At 35.5% G+C, this 18,559-nt stretch overlaps 1 protein-coding gene across 3 annotated transcripts in view; it reads right to left on the bottom strand.

The window, feature by feature from the left end:
- KITLG (KIT ligand) overlaps positions 1-18,559 on the bottom strand; it is a 55,458-nt gene that overhangs the window by 24,422 nt on the left and 12,477 nt on the right. For all 3 annotated transcript variants that reach the window (NM_205130.2, XM_046913198.1, NM_001105315.1), the window contains 1 exon segment: positions 5,885-5,998. In NM_205130.2, the coding sequence (NP_990461.1) occupies positions 5,885-5,998 (114 nt within the window).

Below are 18,559 nucleotides of genomic sequence, written 5' to 3' on the forward strand. Positions count from 1 at the left end.
CAGAGGCATACAAAGGAAAAAAAATTATTTTGGCTAGCATTTCTACCTTTCATTTTTCTCTTCCTCATTCCACTTATCCTTCTCTTAAATACCTCTGCAACTCCCTTCTTTGTGTCCTCAGCTTTTCTTTTTCTGCAGAGGCTTCCACTTTCTATCATCTCTGTGATCCACTCTACCTCATCTCCTAATGAAGCAGTTAATGAAATTTTTTATCATTTGGCTTAAGACAGCATGTTAACAATTTCTGTTCACACTTTTTACAGCCATAGTGGCAGATTAGCTGCAGAATAACAACACTGGATCTTTTTCTTGTAACCCTTTCACTCAGTAGAGTTTTATTCATTTAAAAATAAGTTTATGATAAAGTCCAAATTTGCAGAAAAGATGTAATGTGAAATCAAGTTGTTTGAAATGACTTCTCAAACAAGTCTGGTTGATACATCTTGACTACTGTTTTGGCTTCAAAATTCAAGACAAAAACATGTTTTAGATCACTTATACTTTGTTTATGTGATTGATTTGTGTGATTTATTTAATGGATAACAAACTTCGTTAATGAATGAACCCAAAATTCATAGGTACACTGTATACATACTGCATAGCTCAATTAAAATTCTACTTATATTTAGGCTGATGTTCATATTTAATGAGCATATATTATACACTGAGCAGCTTCTTAATTCTTGTGCAAAAGCACAATTACAGCAACACAGTGCCATAGCTTTCTGTTGACTTACTATGCTGAAAAGAACAATGGGGACGAGTTTTACTGACAGATGCTGTAGTTATCATTTCATAATACAGAACATTTGTTCATCAAGTATCGTGTTTTCCTTCAGACACCTTCACTAAAAAAAAGAGGCAGGAGTTCAAGTGATTAGTGTTAAAGAGGGAATACTCTCTAAATACCTTCATTGTCTGTAGGTATGAAACTGTTCTTTAGAACTCTAAGTTCTCCCTATTTAATAAATACACAAATTAAAAGAGTGCTGAATTATTCTTTGCTTCTTAAAACAGTTTTTACTAGGGACAACTTTTTGATTCTACAAAATTACATTACAAAGATGTTAATAGATATAATCTTACAGAAAATACTACAAATAATTTTTGTCTGTTTGATCTTAAGCTAGTTACAGCTCAGAAGCCTTTATTTTATTGAAGCTCCTTTTTTATTCTAGTTTTTGCTACGAGTCCAGGATGGTGCTAGTGAAAATTTAGTTTAACACCTCTGAAAACAAGTTACGTACATCTGTCCACAGATTACTATTCAATATAAAGTTGATTAGGCTAATGACCCACATTTTCAGGCACTGGACTATTCCTCACTAGTGTTAAGTTCAGCAGACATGCCTGACTTATATTCACAGCAAGTGTTGACTGAAGCATATTCCTCTCATGTTCCTAAAATACAATAGTTTAACTGAACACAGCTACAGCTGTGCTCAGCGGTTTTCTATCAGTCTACAGAGCTATGTGTCTAGTTTTGCAGAACCAGCTCTTTTGTTACCTAAATCACTACTACACATTTATATTAGGTTAATATCCCTTCAGGATCAAGCCACCTTCTGTTGGACTCCATATGCTCTTTCATGGAGTCAAGGCCAGCCCCACAAATTTTACAGTACTTATAGCAAAAAATCTGAGAACCAAATAAATAGGTTGGATCAAGCTGCAGGCAATGCATTTTGGTAGGGAACTGTGGCACCATTTTGCTAAGTAGGGAAAATGCAGAAGTAACCCAGAACAGAGAAGGAAGATGAAAAAAGGACATGGATTTATGCTGCAAATAGTTTTAGTATGAGATATGAAGAGGATGAGAATCTGCCAAAAGCTCATCAAGAGTTACCCTTCCTGTAGCTTCAAACAGCTTAACAGAAAACAAGCAAATGTTGAGGAGATGCTACAACAAGAGGGCAAAGCCAGAATGTATTAGGACTTCAAAAGCTGATGTAATAGAGCTTTTTTAAGACAAAATTAAGAAGCTTGCTATTGTAATCAAACAAAAAAAAAAACAGCTTGAAGGAAGTAAGTAGAAGATATATGGTCAGAGCAGCAAAATGAACAGACGGAAAAAAATTAAGAGGCTGAAGTCCAAAAAGGCTTTTCAGTAGATTGGATTTTAATTCACAGATGATCTTGGGGAAAGGTGTATTTGTATGGATAGAGAGCTACAAAAACATTTGTTCCTGCTAGGACAGGAAAAACAATGAAGGTATTAAAAGTGGACTTAATAAGTGTTTGTGAAATGGCAATAGCCAAAACAGACACCTTTATTATAGACCTGAATTCCCGGAGAGAGACTGAGATATTCCTAAATACTGAGGAGAAATGGCCCAGGAAAGGATAACATTTTGGGGATAGGAAGAGCTCCTAAACCTGTTGAGTGGAGTATTCAGGCTATATTGAATCTAAGTTGATTTTTGAGTATTTGTGTTGAGACGGAAGGAAGAAAGGCCAATATCCTAAAGTAAAAGATGAGACTTGTGTATTGCTTCTGAAAAGTAAGTTACACAAATACTGGACTAGACAAATGACTGCAAACAGGAATAAGTTTGTGCAGCCAAGAGTAAAGCCTTTAGAAATGCCTGCCATATTGCTCACAGGAAGTGTGATAAAGATCTACTACAAGCCTTTGTATAACAATATCACAATAACTAAGGGTAATAACTGTACATATACCATTATCTCCTGTGAAATCCCCAGCTCACTCTTGGAAATCCTACAGTTTGTTCTCAGTGTGGAAGGGGGAAAAAATTATGTAAGACACTGACACAGACTTTTTGGATCAGTGAAGAAATAAGACCCAGAAAGACCAATAAAGAACCCAGACAACTATGGAGGTTATTCCTAATTTTGAATATCTAAATCTTCAGAATAATGTTTCCCCATTCAATTAATGTATTTTTTTTTTTTCAAAATACAGAATTGGCTCAAAATATTTATAGTAATTTGCAAGAGGCATAAGCTCTGCTTGACCCCAATTCTTCAGCAGTCATAAATTTGGAACCATGGATTCCATAATGCATATGCTAAGGAGATATTCCAAATAGCATAAAAAAGACATAAATGTAAAACAAATAGTCCTTGGAATCACATTTCAAAAAAATATTGCTATCCATCCATTCTGACAGCATTTTTTTCTTTTAATTAATCCAAATAGTCTTATATAGTAAAAAAAAAAATTAAAAAATAAAAAAAATGCAGAAACGTCACTGTCATCTGTGAGTGGTCTTGTCCAGGTATTAAAGAAACTGTAGGCTCTGACTTGTACCAAATGTAAGCATCTCTGTTGAGAAATCCAAGCCAGTACCTCAGCTAGTATTTTTTAAAAGTAATTCAGGAACTTCTCCACAGCATACACATGGTGGTTTATGTAGATATTTTCCAGAGACTAATGGAAGTGGAAGGTGGTGAGGTGGGAGAAAAATACCAGTTAGGAAGTCAGGTGGAAATTGTTGCTTTCAGTGATGAAACTTGCATGATACAGAAGTTATTTGATATCAGAAATTTCAAAGCAAATTTGTACCAAATATAGTTTTAACAGCATTAGGAATAACAGTGTGCTTTTTAGACAAATAAAGTGGCTAGCCAGCATTCTCTGCCAGTTTCTGCTTTCTATTATGAAGCTGCCATGTAATAGTATTATGTTTTAAAAATAGTTTAGGTACTCTTTTAACCTGTATATATTCCTTTCTTTTTATTTCCTCTCAGTGTCGCCTTGTCATGGTGTAGCATTTCCAAGAGAATGACCAACTTGCAAATTAATTATTTAATTAAAATCAAGAATTCTTCTAATTAATTTAAGATACTACAGTTATTTTGAAATTATTCTTTCAGCTCAAGCTTTATAGAAATGATTTCTAAATGAGAAATCTGTGCTAACATTAACATACGCAGACAAAACAGAAACAGAGGTTCCTCAAGAAAGACTTTCTCAAACACACAGTTCAAAATGAAGAAAACCCAGGCATCTGCTTTTTAGTCTTGGCGTTCTCTACATCTGTCTGCTACTTCTTCCACCCAAAACACCTTTGAACATCTTATTTAAGTTTCACCCAAATTTTGCATTCAGTGGGGAAGATCTGGAAGTTAAGCAAGTAAGTTAGGAGAAGGACAATTCAGCATCCTCACCGTGGAGAGGCAGAGGAGCTCAGTCCTTTTACACTCTGCTCAGTCTTGGCAGCAGCAAAGGAACAGTGTGAGCTGGGCAGCCATCGGGAGTTTTCTTCCAGGACATGGAGTGCACACACACCAAAACTAGGTGAACTCCTTCCTAGCCCAAGTAAAAGGGGATATGATATAAACCTGGCAGCAGCACAGTACATTGCTAAGGTCTGCATCATGCCCAGGGGTCATGGGACAACTAGATAAGGATGCATGTGAAAAGAGGTGAGGGGACATGTAGTAGGGTTGGATATGGAAACAGAGTGTTGCACTATGGATATGTGCAAGAACCGCAGCTGCTGGATGAGACTGGAGAAATATTATACAGGAAACCACAGTCAAAACAAAAAATAACTTGATTTTTGTGGTATTAGGTTTATGATATATTTTATCTCAAAAGGCAAGTGTGATTGCTCAAGCTGCATGCAAATTTTTTGTCTGTATTTTTACATTCTTCAAGTTTAAATTGCTCTACAGGGAAAGTTAAAGCATGTGTTCTGGAGATACATAATTGACACAAAGTTATTGCCAATCATGTCCCAGACAATTTCATCAGCACTCAGAGGGGTTTTGTTGTTCTGTAGTGCTTTCAAAAGTTTTGAATCACAGCTCAATGCTCTTTCAAGAGATGAAATATTATTTTGAATAAACATGCCAATACTTCAGACTTATGCCTAAAGGAACTAATGTGAAACACTAAACATTTGACAAGGGCTGTGAAAGACTCCTAGAGATTTGCACTATGTGCCAAGGCATATAATGACACCCAAAGAAAACAACTTAGGAACACTGCACTGGAAACAAATGAAAGGGACACTAAGCTTAGTGTCTGATAGCATAAATTCCGGTCTTGCAACTGTTTCTCCACAACAAAGCCATAATTTTCAGCTGAAGACAATATGTAAATGCAGCTATGCTTTTTAAGTGTTCATTGCATATTATTTCTTACAAACTTTTGTGATAGATCCTGCAGTACTTTAAGTCAGCATAATCCATGCCTTCAGTGGAGATAAACACAACTGACTTCACACAAGAAGATGCAGTTTTTCTGGTGAATGCTCAATTTTCTGGTGAATGTTCAACTAAGTTACATTCAAAATGTACTAAAATTAGTTTGATTCTCACAAGAGGCTGACAGTCCTTTAGATTCTAGGTAAGAAAAATTGGAGACAGAAATACAGAATATTCTGTGTAGCCCATTCACCACTAAAGTTGCAGGAGTTGTTCAATCATTATGGCCAGATTGCTACAAAGATATCTAATATCATAATATTTTTCATATATGACATAGGTTTCTCATAAAACTAAGGGAAAGACTCCTGGTTTATTTCAGTATAATTTGCCACCATTCTGCTCCTCACATATCAGCAACATAAAGACAGTAATCTTTCATCTGCATAGGAAATCATCTGTTCCCAGGGATGTTTGAAGAAATCAAGACTTTTGACAGTTTTTATGTAAGTTTGGAGACCAAAAAACACATATGCCTATCTACTTGGTCAAAGAAATCATCTATTCAGTGAACTCTGAAACTATTCTCAATTCTCTGCTGTGAAGGTTTTTTGTTTTGATATAGTGACGGATGTTAATGGATATATATATATTTTAAGCATTCCCCTGAATCTAATCAAGATTTGTTAACTTTTCTTAAAAATCTAAGCACCATTATCACATGATTATTGTATAACATGAAGAATAACTTAAAATAACTGCTACTTACCAATTTTGCAATATCATTTACATCATCTGTCACTGGATTCCCGCAGGAACTCTGGGCTTTGACAAGAGGATTAAGTAGGAGTAGTTGAAGACAAAAGCAAGTGATAATCCAAGTCTGTATTCAATAAAAAGAAACAAAGAAAAAGAATGAACAATCTTCAAACATTAAATAAAATGAGTGTAGTAATTCTTTCCATATATGAAGTCTAGATGCAACAACACTTAAAAGCTTTCATAAGCACATACTCATAGTACTATAGTATGCAAGGGTCCATGCAAATGCACTTAATCGATCAATTCTGGAAGAAGTGCCTTTAGAGTAATAATGGAAAACCTGATATTGAGCCACCAGATTGTTTGCAGGGAATCCTTCTGGACTTACCTAGGTAAACTTCTACAGAGTTAACAGATTTCAAAGAATAGTTAAACTTCGTTATATTCTTCATCATCAAAATAAATCTAACTATATGCTTGATTTTTATCTGATTAGGTATGTTATAAACCAGTGTCTCTAATGTGATAATGGATGATAAGGAAAAAAATGATAACAGATCACAGCAAGATAAAAGGTCAAAGTTTATAATCACAGCCGTTACATATGCATACTTAAATTGTAAGCAAAACCACAGCTGAATTCTGCCCAAACAACGAGATCTCAAGCAGCAAAATGAAAGGTGACATACCCTGGCCTATCGGGAACAGCAACTTAGCTTTGGCACTACCTTCCCTCCCTAAATCCTATTAGGAAGGGCAATGCAATGCTTACAGGCTTGTGAGATTCAGCCAGAACACAAGATAACTAGAACTAGCCGTGATGCACCTGGGTATCTCCTTGACTACATCTCCTGAACTTCCTTGCCTTCTGCTGTTCCTTTTGCTTTGCTGGTTTTCCACAGAGCCCTGTGCCAAGTTTAAGTTGTAGATCTTTATTTTCAGAATGTTAAAGCGTTTAAGTTATGGATAATCAAAAGTAGCCTCAGGCTATGAAGCTACTTGTGCCATCTGACTGAAACTCTCCACAAGAAGTGATGATGGTGTACACTTACTGCAAGTAGGGAACTTGCATGTTCAGGCTCTCAGGCCTCCACAAGGGAAAGACTAGGACCTGTATTTGCTTCTGCATGAACCATGACACACCTCAGGCCCATCTTCTCTCTGGATCAGATAGAAGATCCACTGCAATCAGCCTGGCCTCCACATGGTACCTTACTCCTCAGTTTAAAACCAAAGCAAATTAAACAGCATGGTTGAAGAGAGAGAAAATTACAGACTTAAAAGATCAAGTATCATTAGAGTAACCTGGAGGGGCTGGGCTGAGGAAGGTTGAAGATTATGGTCACTTCAAAGCAATGTGAACATAAGGGAACTTTAAGGGCAACTTATGCAGAGCTGTTAAATGATAAGGAAATCTCTCTTCTATCTCTTAAATCTTACATATACTTGATGTCTCAAGTAAAACCTGTCATTTGTTTTATTAGACTATGGCTTCCTGACTCATTTAGGCAAAGCTTCACTGTGGGCTGCTGCAGGAAAAGACGGTTGGTTCTCCCGCCTTCTCCTCTCCCACACTTGTACTGATGAGATGGCTGCACCAGCCATATCAGGGAGTCAGCTTCCATCCATGTTCTCCTGCACTAACCTTCAGGTATGCCAACATCTGATTCAGTCAGCTCTAAAGCTGTGAGACTGCTACTACCCATGTAGAGAAACAGCAGAGATGCTGGTTATATTTGTACAAATAACACTACGAGAATGTATTAGAAGTCATGTGAAGTTAGATACTTAATACTCTTGCAAAACCACTACATAATGCACGATCCAAAGCTTTGCACTTCTACACGTATAAACCATCCAAGCTCTCAGGAGATGCTATGAAGCAGTTACAGACTCTGTGTCTATTCCTGGCTTTCTTATGAAATGGTAATGAGACCTGGAGCATGATGGCCTGGTTCTGCTGATTTTCCTCCTCTTGAGTAATTTGGCCAAGCTCACTGTGTTTATAACTCTGCTCTGTGTTTTGCATCTAGCAGCAATAGGGAGTCTCTGAAATGACCTTGGAGATCTCCTTGCAAAATTACTGTGTAAGAGCATGAATCTTAGTGAGAATAGCTTTAAGTGGTCAAGGGAACATCATCTCTTCACAGAAACCACAGAATCAGAGAAAAAACTGAAGGTGACCTCAGTTAAGAAACTACTTTCCCACTGCAATTTTTGAAACAAAATTGTTATAAGAAAGACAAGAAGTTTATGACAGCTAGCTCCAAAAATGGACTGGATGTATACACTTTTTTTTTTATCTTCAGAGTTAAACAATCACTAACAATTACACTCACTGAGCATCAGGGAAGTTTCTCTTATGTGGTCTTTGGAGATGAAGTTCATGCCGGAAATAACTGATTTCTTTTCTTCCTCAAAACTAAGTAGTAAAGGAAGACGGAATTTGTTCTCTGACTTGCGTCAGTGTCATAAGACAGAATTTGACATAACAATCTAAGTATCAGAAAAGTAATAAAACTCATTAATTGGAATTTTTATTGTTATTATTTTATCTTTTATTCTTTGCCAGATCAAAACTGAGTAACATGAAAACAAGCAGAGCATATTCTAAATAAAATCAGAGCTCTGATGCATCTGGTCAGTTTTCATACTTTTTGATCAAAAAGAATAGCCTATACATGAAATTTAAAATCACTACAAATTTTATAATTATGCAAAACAGTAAGATTACAACACATGTTGACTTATGCAAATAACATGAATTAAAAGCATAGTTATTTTTATAATTGTTCTTAAAAACAAATGCTTTGCAAATTTAGAGATGATTTGAGGCTTTTCTTATTTATTTGTCCTATGTCATACAACAGGAACAGAAAATCTGAAAAATACTCCTAGTTTCAACACACCTATTATCCAAAATCTTTTCATTATTTGCACTTAGAAAATATTTACATTATACATGCCTGTAGGCACACTGTGTGTAAGGGTTGTATAGATCAAAGAGCTAGATTGTACAGATCAAAGAGCTAGGCTATTTTTGTGTTATTTACTGATGACCAAATCTGCTGTTGGAGCAAAACTTGAATAGACTGAATTAAATCAAGGACAGAATAAAATAGAGCTTAAACAACAGCTTCATAAACAGAGATTCCAGTTTTACACTTTACTAAGCATAAATGAGAGTTACCCACACAGTAGTCATAACATTTCCATATAAAATTACTTCCAAGCTAAAATGGGACTTTCAAAGCCAGCCACAGTATTTAATCACACATCATCTACTAACATTAAAATGAAGATATATAATAGACAGGAGGCATCTTTCACACAGACGGTGGTGACACAATGTTACAGGTTGCCCAAGGAGGTTTTGGCTCTGGGCAGCCTGGTCTAGTAGTTGGTGACCCTGCACATAGCAGGGGGGGTGAAACTAGATGATCATTGTCGTCCTTTTCAACCCAGACCATTCTATAACTGTGTGATCTGTATACTAAAGGGTCTTGCTCTATTCTAGGCTCAAAAATGAGAGTTTTTCCATTTGTTTTCATGTTCTGAAATCTCTTAAATAGGCTAAATATGTAAGCTGCTTTTAGAAAAGAGGAAAAATAATGACTAGACCAGCAAGGATAATTCAAATGAAACACGTATCTTACACACTTTTGACCATTCTGCAAATTATTTTTATTATTGCATATATACCACAATCCATAATTCAATTTAAAGCATTTTAGAGACCTAGCTCACAATCTAGAGTGTTGAAGCTTTTAGTCATAAATCAACGACATTTTCATTTTGGTCATTCAGTGATACTGTAATTCATACACTTTGAGCATTGACAAAGGCTGAAGAATTAGTGCTCTTGTAGCTTTTCACAATATGCTATCAAAGATACTCACTCTAGTTAATGGTCAGCAAACTCCTGAAGTAGAAAAGCAGCACGAGAAAAGCTGTATTACTAAATAAGCAAAACATTGGAAAGACTGGATATTTCCAAATACCTAGTTCATACTGAAAATAATTATAACTGATAAGAAATCATCAAAAATGAATAGAAATAATCAAAAGCAAAAATAATTGAGCACAAGGAGAGAGAATAACTGCACAGATGAACAGTTCATTATACTTTTTTTTTTTTTTTCATTAAGATGAAGTTAGCCATGGAACGTTTCACTTAGTTTCTTGAGCAAACCATCCAATTAACCACAAATAAGACACAGCTGCAGCAAAGTTAGCTGAAGGTGTGGAACAGAATTCACTCTAAGCCAAGCCTTCCAAAATTACTTTTTATTTCTAGGGTGGGAACATCTCTCATTTTCTCTCCCCACACAGTGTCTGCATGCTGTTTTGCTGCTTGCAAACCTCTGCTACAGAAAATATTGGTTGGTAAGTCGTGAATTTTATAAGTAACTTGATGTTCATACTTAGATCTTAACAAGTTTTTGTAATAAGATCCAAAGAGAAAATGAAAATAGAGTGTCCAGAATCGTAAGAATAAAATAATTACTTCACATGTCTAGTGATCTACTTTGTTATTTCTAAGTGTCTAACACTGACAGAAATAAAGACAGGAAGAAACTGTCTTTAAACAATTAAGAAATTTATGTCAGCATAGAAACACAGGGAAGCAAATGAAGAGCATTTGTGTAGAATATAATCCCACTTCCCATTTCCACGGTATTCAATCATATCTGCACCCATGCAAATGATAGCACTAACTTTATCACTTTAAATGGGTGTGCCTAAAAGTTGTTTAAATGCTATGTTCAAAACAATTCATAAGGGGTGAAAAAAATGTCATCCACCCAGGACCACCTAGTTCTGAAAGGAGTTAATTATTTTGGCAAGAACCTTTTGAACTGGAAAGCTTCCTAAGCGCTTTGAGATACCCAGGAGTCAGCTTCAGTGCAATTAGAAGAACCACTGCATGAAGTCCATGCACTAAGTCCACCATACAACCATCACTGTCCTTCAGAAGACTGAATATTATAGCCTACAGATTAGAGTGTTAACTAATGAGTGACAGATCTAGGTTAAATTTCCACCAGACAGGGTAATTCCAACTCACAGCAGCTGTGATCTGTTCCTATCGTACCTACCTCCTAATTACCACAAGAGGTACTTTCCCACTTATGACATCTTTATCATTAAATGGAACAATATGTGGGTACACCGGTATTTCTGACATTTACTTTTCAGAAGATTTCTGCATTTAAACTGGCAAGCCATTACTTTGAGGGGGAAAAAAAAAAAAAAAAAAAAGACGTTCAGCACGCAGGCATCAGAACGTTTATGTGTATCCTCGTCTTGCACATGCTCCTCCATCTGGGTACTCTGACTTCTGGGAAGTTCCGCAGTCAATATGTGAGTTTTCTTGAACAACCTTTTGGCAGTCCATTGAACAAAATGGAGCCTTTCTCCAGCCAAGTGAGTCACCCTGCTGGGGTGAGACAACTACAGTTCTCTGGATCACACACTAAATGCTTTGTTATTATTACAAAAAGCAGATACATACTTTTCTAGTGACTGATATAAATCTTCATTTTTTCAACAATGATGTAGTAGGGAGAATGATGACAAAAGTAAACAAAATTCATCCGGGAGCATCAATGCAACTTACTTTTATTCTGATTTAAACACCAGCTAGAGAAGGACAGTTACTTTTGCAGAGTAAGCTGTAGAGTATTTTAGACATGAAATATTTGAACATGTATTCAGTTACAAGACACAGAATACTTTTCCACAAAATTTTGACTAATGTCTAAAATACGCAATATAAATGTATTTCACAGTGTAAAGAGGAAGGTAAGTAATGAGTCAGTGTTACAAATGTATGCAAATACTGATGCCCCCTACATTCAGATGAACTGAACAGGCAACATGCTTTCACAGTTATTTCATCTGTCTAATATCCTATATTTGAATTTCCACAGATTTTGCAACCATTAAACTCCTTCCCCTAACCTTTGCATGATTGTTTGCTTTCCAGGGAGTGACTTCTGGAATGCTTAATGACAACCGACAAGACCAGAATCTGTGGTCCATGTGGTGGCAGAATGTCGAGGTAGCACTTGCTGGACTCTACTAGTCACATGCAAAAACAAAAAGCCATTTGCTGTACCCAGATGCTTACAAACCATGTTCCTTTCTAAGTTACACTGTTAATGAATCAGAAATCACAATTCAGGTCAAGGGACAAAAATAGTTCTAAAACTTCTAAATGCTAGTGTAGAACTACTTTTTGTTCACTATCTAGTATCTTCATCCAGGAAGATAAACTTTTCCCAAGTTCTGCACAGTTTTGCACATTTTTTTCATGAGATAGACATATTTAAGCTACATGGTCTTACTCTGCTGAGAAAATGATGAATGATGTCAACTTCGTTTCCTGCAACCTCAGGTCTATTGCTATCGCCCCCTATCCCTTCCAGCTCTCCTTGACAGATGTAGAAGCAGCAGGCAACTCCAGTCAATATGCTACTATTGCACTTAGTAAGGTACTGTCCTGCTGTGCTTTGGTTTGTGTGATTCAACTGGAACTGAGATGGACATTATGAGTAAGAAGAAGTGTACATTGTTACAGAGTTTCCACTGAAAATCAATTTAATCCAAGTATTTTGTAATTACATTTGTTAGACTATTAGATAGTGCTTTTAATGTGTAATCTATTCATTTCCTATCCCTGTAAGGATACCACTGTAAAATATTTCAGTTCCAAAAACGTTGGCTTTAGTTCTTAAAAAGTATTATCTGTTCCATAACAAATTTTGTCCACTCTTTAATCTCACTTGACAATCAGGGATTCTGGCAGTTCCCTTGCATCCTAAATCTGTCCTGGATGACAGCCATTTTGTTTAGTTCTCAAACACTAGGAAGTGAATTTACCAAGAGACAGGTAATGATAAATGCATGTTGCCTCTGAAGCTTATGTTAACAGTGTCCATATAAATATTTACTGATTTCCATCCATCAGATGGCATTCTAGTTCTGCCAAGAACCAGGAGTTCTATAGACAAGAAAGCTTAAAAGGGAAGAAAGGATTTAAAAAAAAAAAAAAAAGTATTTTGTAAGAAATCTTCCTTTTAAGTCAAAATCAGAGATTAATAGGAGTCCACGGGTGGTACATACAGCACATAAGGCCATATTAGGCCTCAACTACCAGCAAGAGAATTTTCTTTCTTCCCTGTGAATTTCCATTACATTCATCACTGATCAGTATTGAAATATGAAAGTTTTCTGGCCCACTGAAGGGTAATAAGAACAAATATTTATTTGTTATGTTAAAGAGGGAAGACACTGGGATCCAAAATACTTGCAAAATCCAAACAGAAATAACAGAAGACTCAACAAAACCTCCCACAAACTTAAAATAGGAAATTGGGTTTTTTGCTTTTTTTTATTCCTTGGAAAAATAACGAGTTTTCCAGCATAAATCCACAGGCATTATTAAGTAATCTACAAGGTAAGCAAAGTAAAATACAAGATTTTCTTGACATGGAGGACAAGATACACACAGGGGTGAATGATGTGATTTTCTCAAAGAATTAAAATACCTAATTAAAGGTTGCTTTTAAAATCTATTTAAAAAAAAATCCACTGTCTTGAATATTCTATGGAATTATAATGAAAATACACACAAGACAATCTCTTTTAACCTTAGACTTTCAAGCTCCGGTAAAGTAAGTGAAAGAAGAGTTGTTGCAGACATTTTCCACAGGATCTTTAATTCTTACCCTCTGCTACAAAGTGGAATGAATTTGGATTGGGGTAACTACTACAAGAGTAGTAGTTCAAGAACACAGAAAATATTAACGATTTTGAAACTTGGCATAACATGATATTCATGTAGATGATTAAAATGTCTCTATCCTCCCTAGCAGCTGATTTGTTGTATCAGGTAAAACAGATCACATGTATTTTGTGCACACAAACTGCTAGAAATTGAAGTGAACTACAAATTTGAAGGATGGGAACTTGCGAAAAGTGAAAATTAGGAACAAAAAATATTCTTACACAAACTTAATAGTTCTCGAAATAATAATTGTTCAACACAGACAGAAAACTAGATGCTAATACAGTTAAGAATGTGTGTTTGATCCACCTATCTTAATTGTACTACTTCCTTACAATTACAAGCCTAAATGTGATTAAAGAACACTGTTTGGGTCTCCTGGATATGCTAACACTAGAATAAGCTTTGACAGCTCTGAAGAATGATATTTTGTCACATCAGTATGGTACTATGCATCATGAGACTGTTAGCTTCCTGACTTTTTTACAGCTGTCTACACTGGTGGCCTACAAGAGCACTCAGGATAAGGTGAGAAACACTGTTTGCATAAATTATATGGTTCTTATCATTCGACTGAGCTCCAGCAGCTTTCCTCAGTCCTGACTTAGAGAAGATCTTGTGACCAACTTCAGGCAGATATGTCCAGTTTGCAGTCCACCCCGTTAGCCCAGGCAAATCATAACTATAAGTGATCTGTATTCCAAGATACAGAGATAGATCTAGACAGTCCTCCTCAACAGGTAATCAAACAAACAAACAAACAAAAAAACTCCTGGAGTGTAATAGCCCCATGGCAGCTGTCAGCTATCAAAATCACAGTGTGCTTCAGGTAACTCCTGGGATAGGCACTACTCTAGCAGAATGCTGTGATGCCTCATTCATTTGATATCACAGCCAGCTGACATTTGTAATCAAATCATGGAAGGGACCCACAAGGGTCATCAATTCCAGCTCCTGGCTGCACACAGGACCACTCAAAATTCAAACTCTTCTTCAACTCCAGCAAGCTTGGTGCCCTGCAGAACTTGTTCCAGTGACTGAAGGGCCCTTTCCTTACTTCCAACCTGAATTTTCCTTGATACATCTCCATCTCCAAGTCCTGCCACCATCACCAGAATGCAGAGCTTAGTGCTGTCCCTCTTCTCCCCTCGTAAGGAAGTATATGCTGCCACGGGACCTTCTAGTGGCTTTTAGAGCTAGATTACAGAGACAATATTTAAAATAAATTAATAAATAAATAAACCAGACTCTTAGAAAACAAACCAGAAACTCACTTCCTCTAACCTTCTCAAAGGTCACAAATGTATTGATTTATTCTGCATAGTGCCTTAGTTTCACAGGCTCTTCTCTCCAGCACATGTAAATAGAGGATTATGCTACCTCTCACAGAGCATTGTTGCTGCAATTGCAGTATCCAGTCAGGTGATTACTTATGATGAAGAGCTAACAACTTAAAATCAACACTTTATGTCACATAACTTTTAAATGGGATTGTTCCTTGTTAGTCAGAACAGTTTCTTCAATTGATAAATAGCAGCTGACGTAAAATATACTGCTAATTTACTCTCACAAAAGCTAGCTTCTTTGGATATATTCCAGGCAATAGCACTTGCAACACCTTAAAAAGGCCTGGAAAAGAAAATTTCTGTGCACCAGAATTGAGTGTTCACTTTGATCCACCAAAGATTTAGTTGCTAACATTTATGTCATGGAAAAATGTTGGTGAGGAAGTTGAACTTGCATTTAGAAGAGATCTTTTTATTAAAAAAAAAAAAAAGTCATATTTGGACAAACCTGTGGTAAAATGTTCCAACAGCAATTACAACTTTGACCAAAAAAAAGAAAAAAGTCATTCTAAATGCAAAATATACTTTAACTAATACTTCCCTAAACCCACATGATTACCTTGGAGAACATAACAAGGCTGAAAAGTATTCTTCTCACAACATTCTACCACAGGATGAAGGAGTACCATTAACAAATCTCAGCTGTAGGAACTGGGCTCGGGTCATGTTCTTCCATAATGAAACTTTAGTTTCTACTCTTCACTATTTATTTTTTTTTAATTTTTAATCAATAAATTTACCATAATGCCCATTTTTGATGTGCTTATACTGTTCATGATTTAGAAAAATGGTCTTATGGATTCTACAGTCTTTTACAATCATCTTGAGTACATGACATCACGTTACACCAATAAAAGACATGGCATGTTCCCTATGTGAATACTAAGAGGAAAATTTAACGTAGTAACATATATTAGATATTATATGAGTTTTAAGACAAATAAATAACTCTTTCCACACCATGTCCCATTTGCAACAAATCACCTGTTGTTAGAAACTGAAGTAAGCCTGTAGTCCCATAATCAGCCACTGCAGACATTTAAACAGTAATCTACAGCAATTTTATTATTATTATTACTTATTTTTTATTATTATTATTTTACAAAAACTGCAGGAGGTCTCTGGAAGATAATTTTTTAGAAGGAAAAATTCAAAGCCCCTACAGGCAACCCATTTAAAAGCCAGTATACTAAAAATCAACAAATGTGAAAAATGAAAGCAGCATCATTTGGCTTTGCTGCTGAGTTTCTAAAACTATCAGAAGAGGCAGTAAAAACCCTGAGGACTTTGAACATGTTGAATTTATTTGTCACAACAAAAATCCTATTGTTCTTTTCTCATTTACGTAGTGCTTCTTGATATGGCAGTTAGCTAAACAGAAGGTCTGTCAAGATACCACCCAGGGAAATATCTAAGTTTAAACTTTATCATTCAAAAACTTGGAACATATGATTCCACAGTTGTCAAAATTCATCAAATGAAGATTCAATGAGCCTGTCAGAAATGCCATTGCCAGGCTTATGCTCTCCCTGGACCTATTTAAAACTATCCATTTTCAAGTTTCCAGTAGATCTTGGTTTTGTGCTTCTTCCTATCACTGTATCCGACAAACTGAGCTGTATTCATTAGTAATGTTCCAAGAAATGTTTATGAGGTTCTTGCAAATTTATCTCAGCTGTTTCCAAATAAAAATTGAGAAAAACAAAACCAGAAAGTCATCTTCTGGATGGAGAAAAATAATAATAATAATAAATAAAAAACTTATTTTACTTCAGATCTTGATTTCAACTCAAATCTCTCTTAGTTATTCATAAAAGCTACCCAGTAAATAATTCTATTTTGAAAAAATACATTAAGCTCTTACACAGCTTTTTATTACCTGCATAACTTTAATCAGATGCTTTTCTATGCATAATCAAAACCATATTGAACGATTTAGCTTTAAGGTAATGATCTGTGAAAGAATAGCACAACCTTACATCTACACTGCTATTAGAATACAAGGACATTAAGTACATATCTTTCATGAAAAGAATATTTACCCCAAGTACTACACCAATGGATGAGATTAATCTCAAATGCCTTGAAGTTACAGCTTGTGTGACTGTAGACAACTGACACATCAAATTAGAAACTAATCTTCAAAACATTTAAGTATGCTTGTAAGACAGTTTAAGTACTGGGAAGGCAATAAGCCATTTACCTCAGCAAGCTGGAATTACAAATACATTATGCCCTGTCTTAAAGCCATTAACTTGGACATTAGTAAGATCAATTGCACTTTTTTTCTTTTTTTTTTTTTCAATCTAAATTGAAAACACTTCCATATGTCAAAAATATCTAAGTCATTATTTCTCCAAATGCACATTTTCTTATCACAGAAAATGATCAACAATTCCTTTTTCAAGGTTTATTAAAATGTATTGAGCCACTGTTCATTTTAAAAGTTCATTCTTACATTATTTCCATGAGACATGTTTGTTTCACAGAAAGAAAATTTCCAAAATGGCCCCTTTAGGAATTTGAAGCACTGTATAAAATCACCTCAGAATAATGTAAATTGAAAATGGCAAAAAGTGAGGGGATGGGATTGATCAATTTTTTTTTTCTGTAATGTGAGAAGCCAGTGACTGCAGCATTGCAAAAAAAAAAAAAAAAAAAAAACCTCAAGTGTATTTTCATTTCCTCTTTAATATGAAAAAGTGGAGGAAATACTTTGTAATATTTCCTGTTGATTTAAGTATTTCTCCTGTTGATTATGAAATACTGTACATTCATGTATTTTTCAGGGATGCTCAGTGAAAACTCAACCATCTTTCAGTAGCTAAGATCTATGCAATATTTCAGCACTGCATTAAATTTTACAAGTTCTAACCATTCATAGTCACATGCTGAAAGAAAATCTTTCAGTATAAATGTCTCAGTTGTCATTACTTCAGTAAGTAATTGGAGTTCAGTTACAATATATTCCAAAGGGTTTTCCTTTTCCCAAAACTACAGACTGAATTGTTACAGATGGTAATTTTGGCAGATGGTTTTATATGAAACTGAGTTTAAAATTAGGCCAAATCTGACTTGTACAATTAAAGCAATGAAGATTTGGAAACTAAGAAGTGTCAGATTTGCGAACAATCAGTCTTGCGGCCACAGGGAATAAATTTTAAAAAATGATAATAATAATAATAAAAATCGTTCACAGTTACAGAATATATTGTGTGTATGAGAAATATCTTCCTAACTGCATGTATTAGAATATATAAAACTTTTATAGTCACAGTGTAAACTAACGTAACCACATCTTTTAACCTACTTCAGCGTATAACGTTTTTAATTGAGTGGGGGATAATGAGATGGTTTGAAGCAATCCAACAGCTCTGCCCTGTTGCTGTAAGAGGGCCGTAAGCATTTTCTTTTCTATAGCTTCCCTTGCTCTGACATTCATCTGACCCTTCACCATGTCAGTAAATTCAGAGTGAGTGACTGGCCAATTCAACTCAGAGACAGAAAACTAATCCCTGAGGAATGAATGGAGGCATAAAAGAGA

The sequence above is a fragment of the Gallus gallus genome, chromosome 1, assembly GCF_016699485.2.
Source record: "Gallus gallus isolate bGalGal1 chromosome 1, bGalGal1.mat.broiler.GRCg7b, whole genome shotgun sequence".
In the NCBI taxonomy this organism is placed as follows: Eukaryota; Metazoa; Chordata; class Aves; order Galliformes; family Phasianidae; genus Gallus; species Gallus gallus.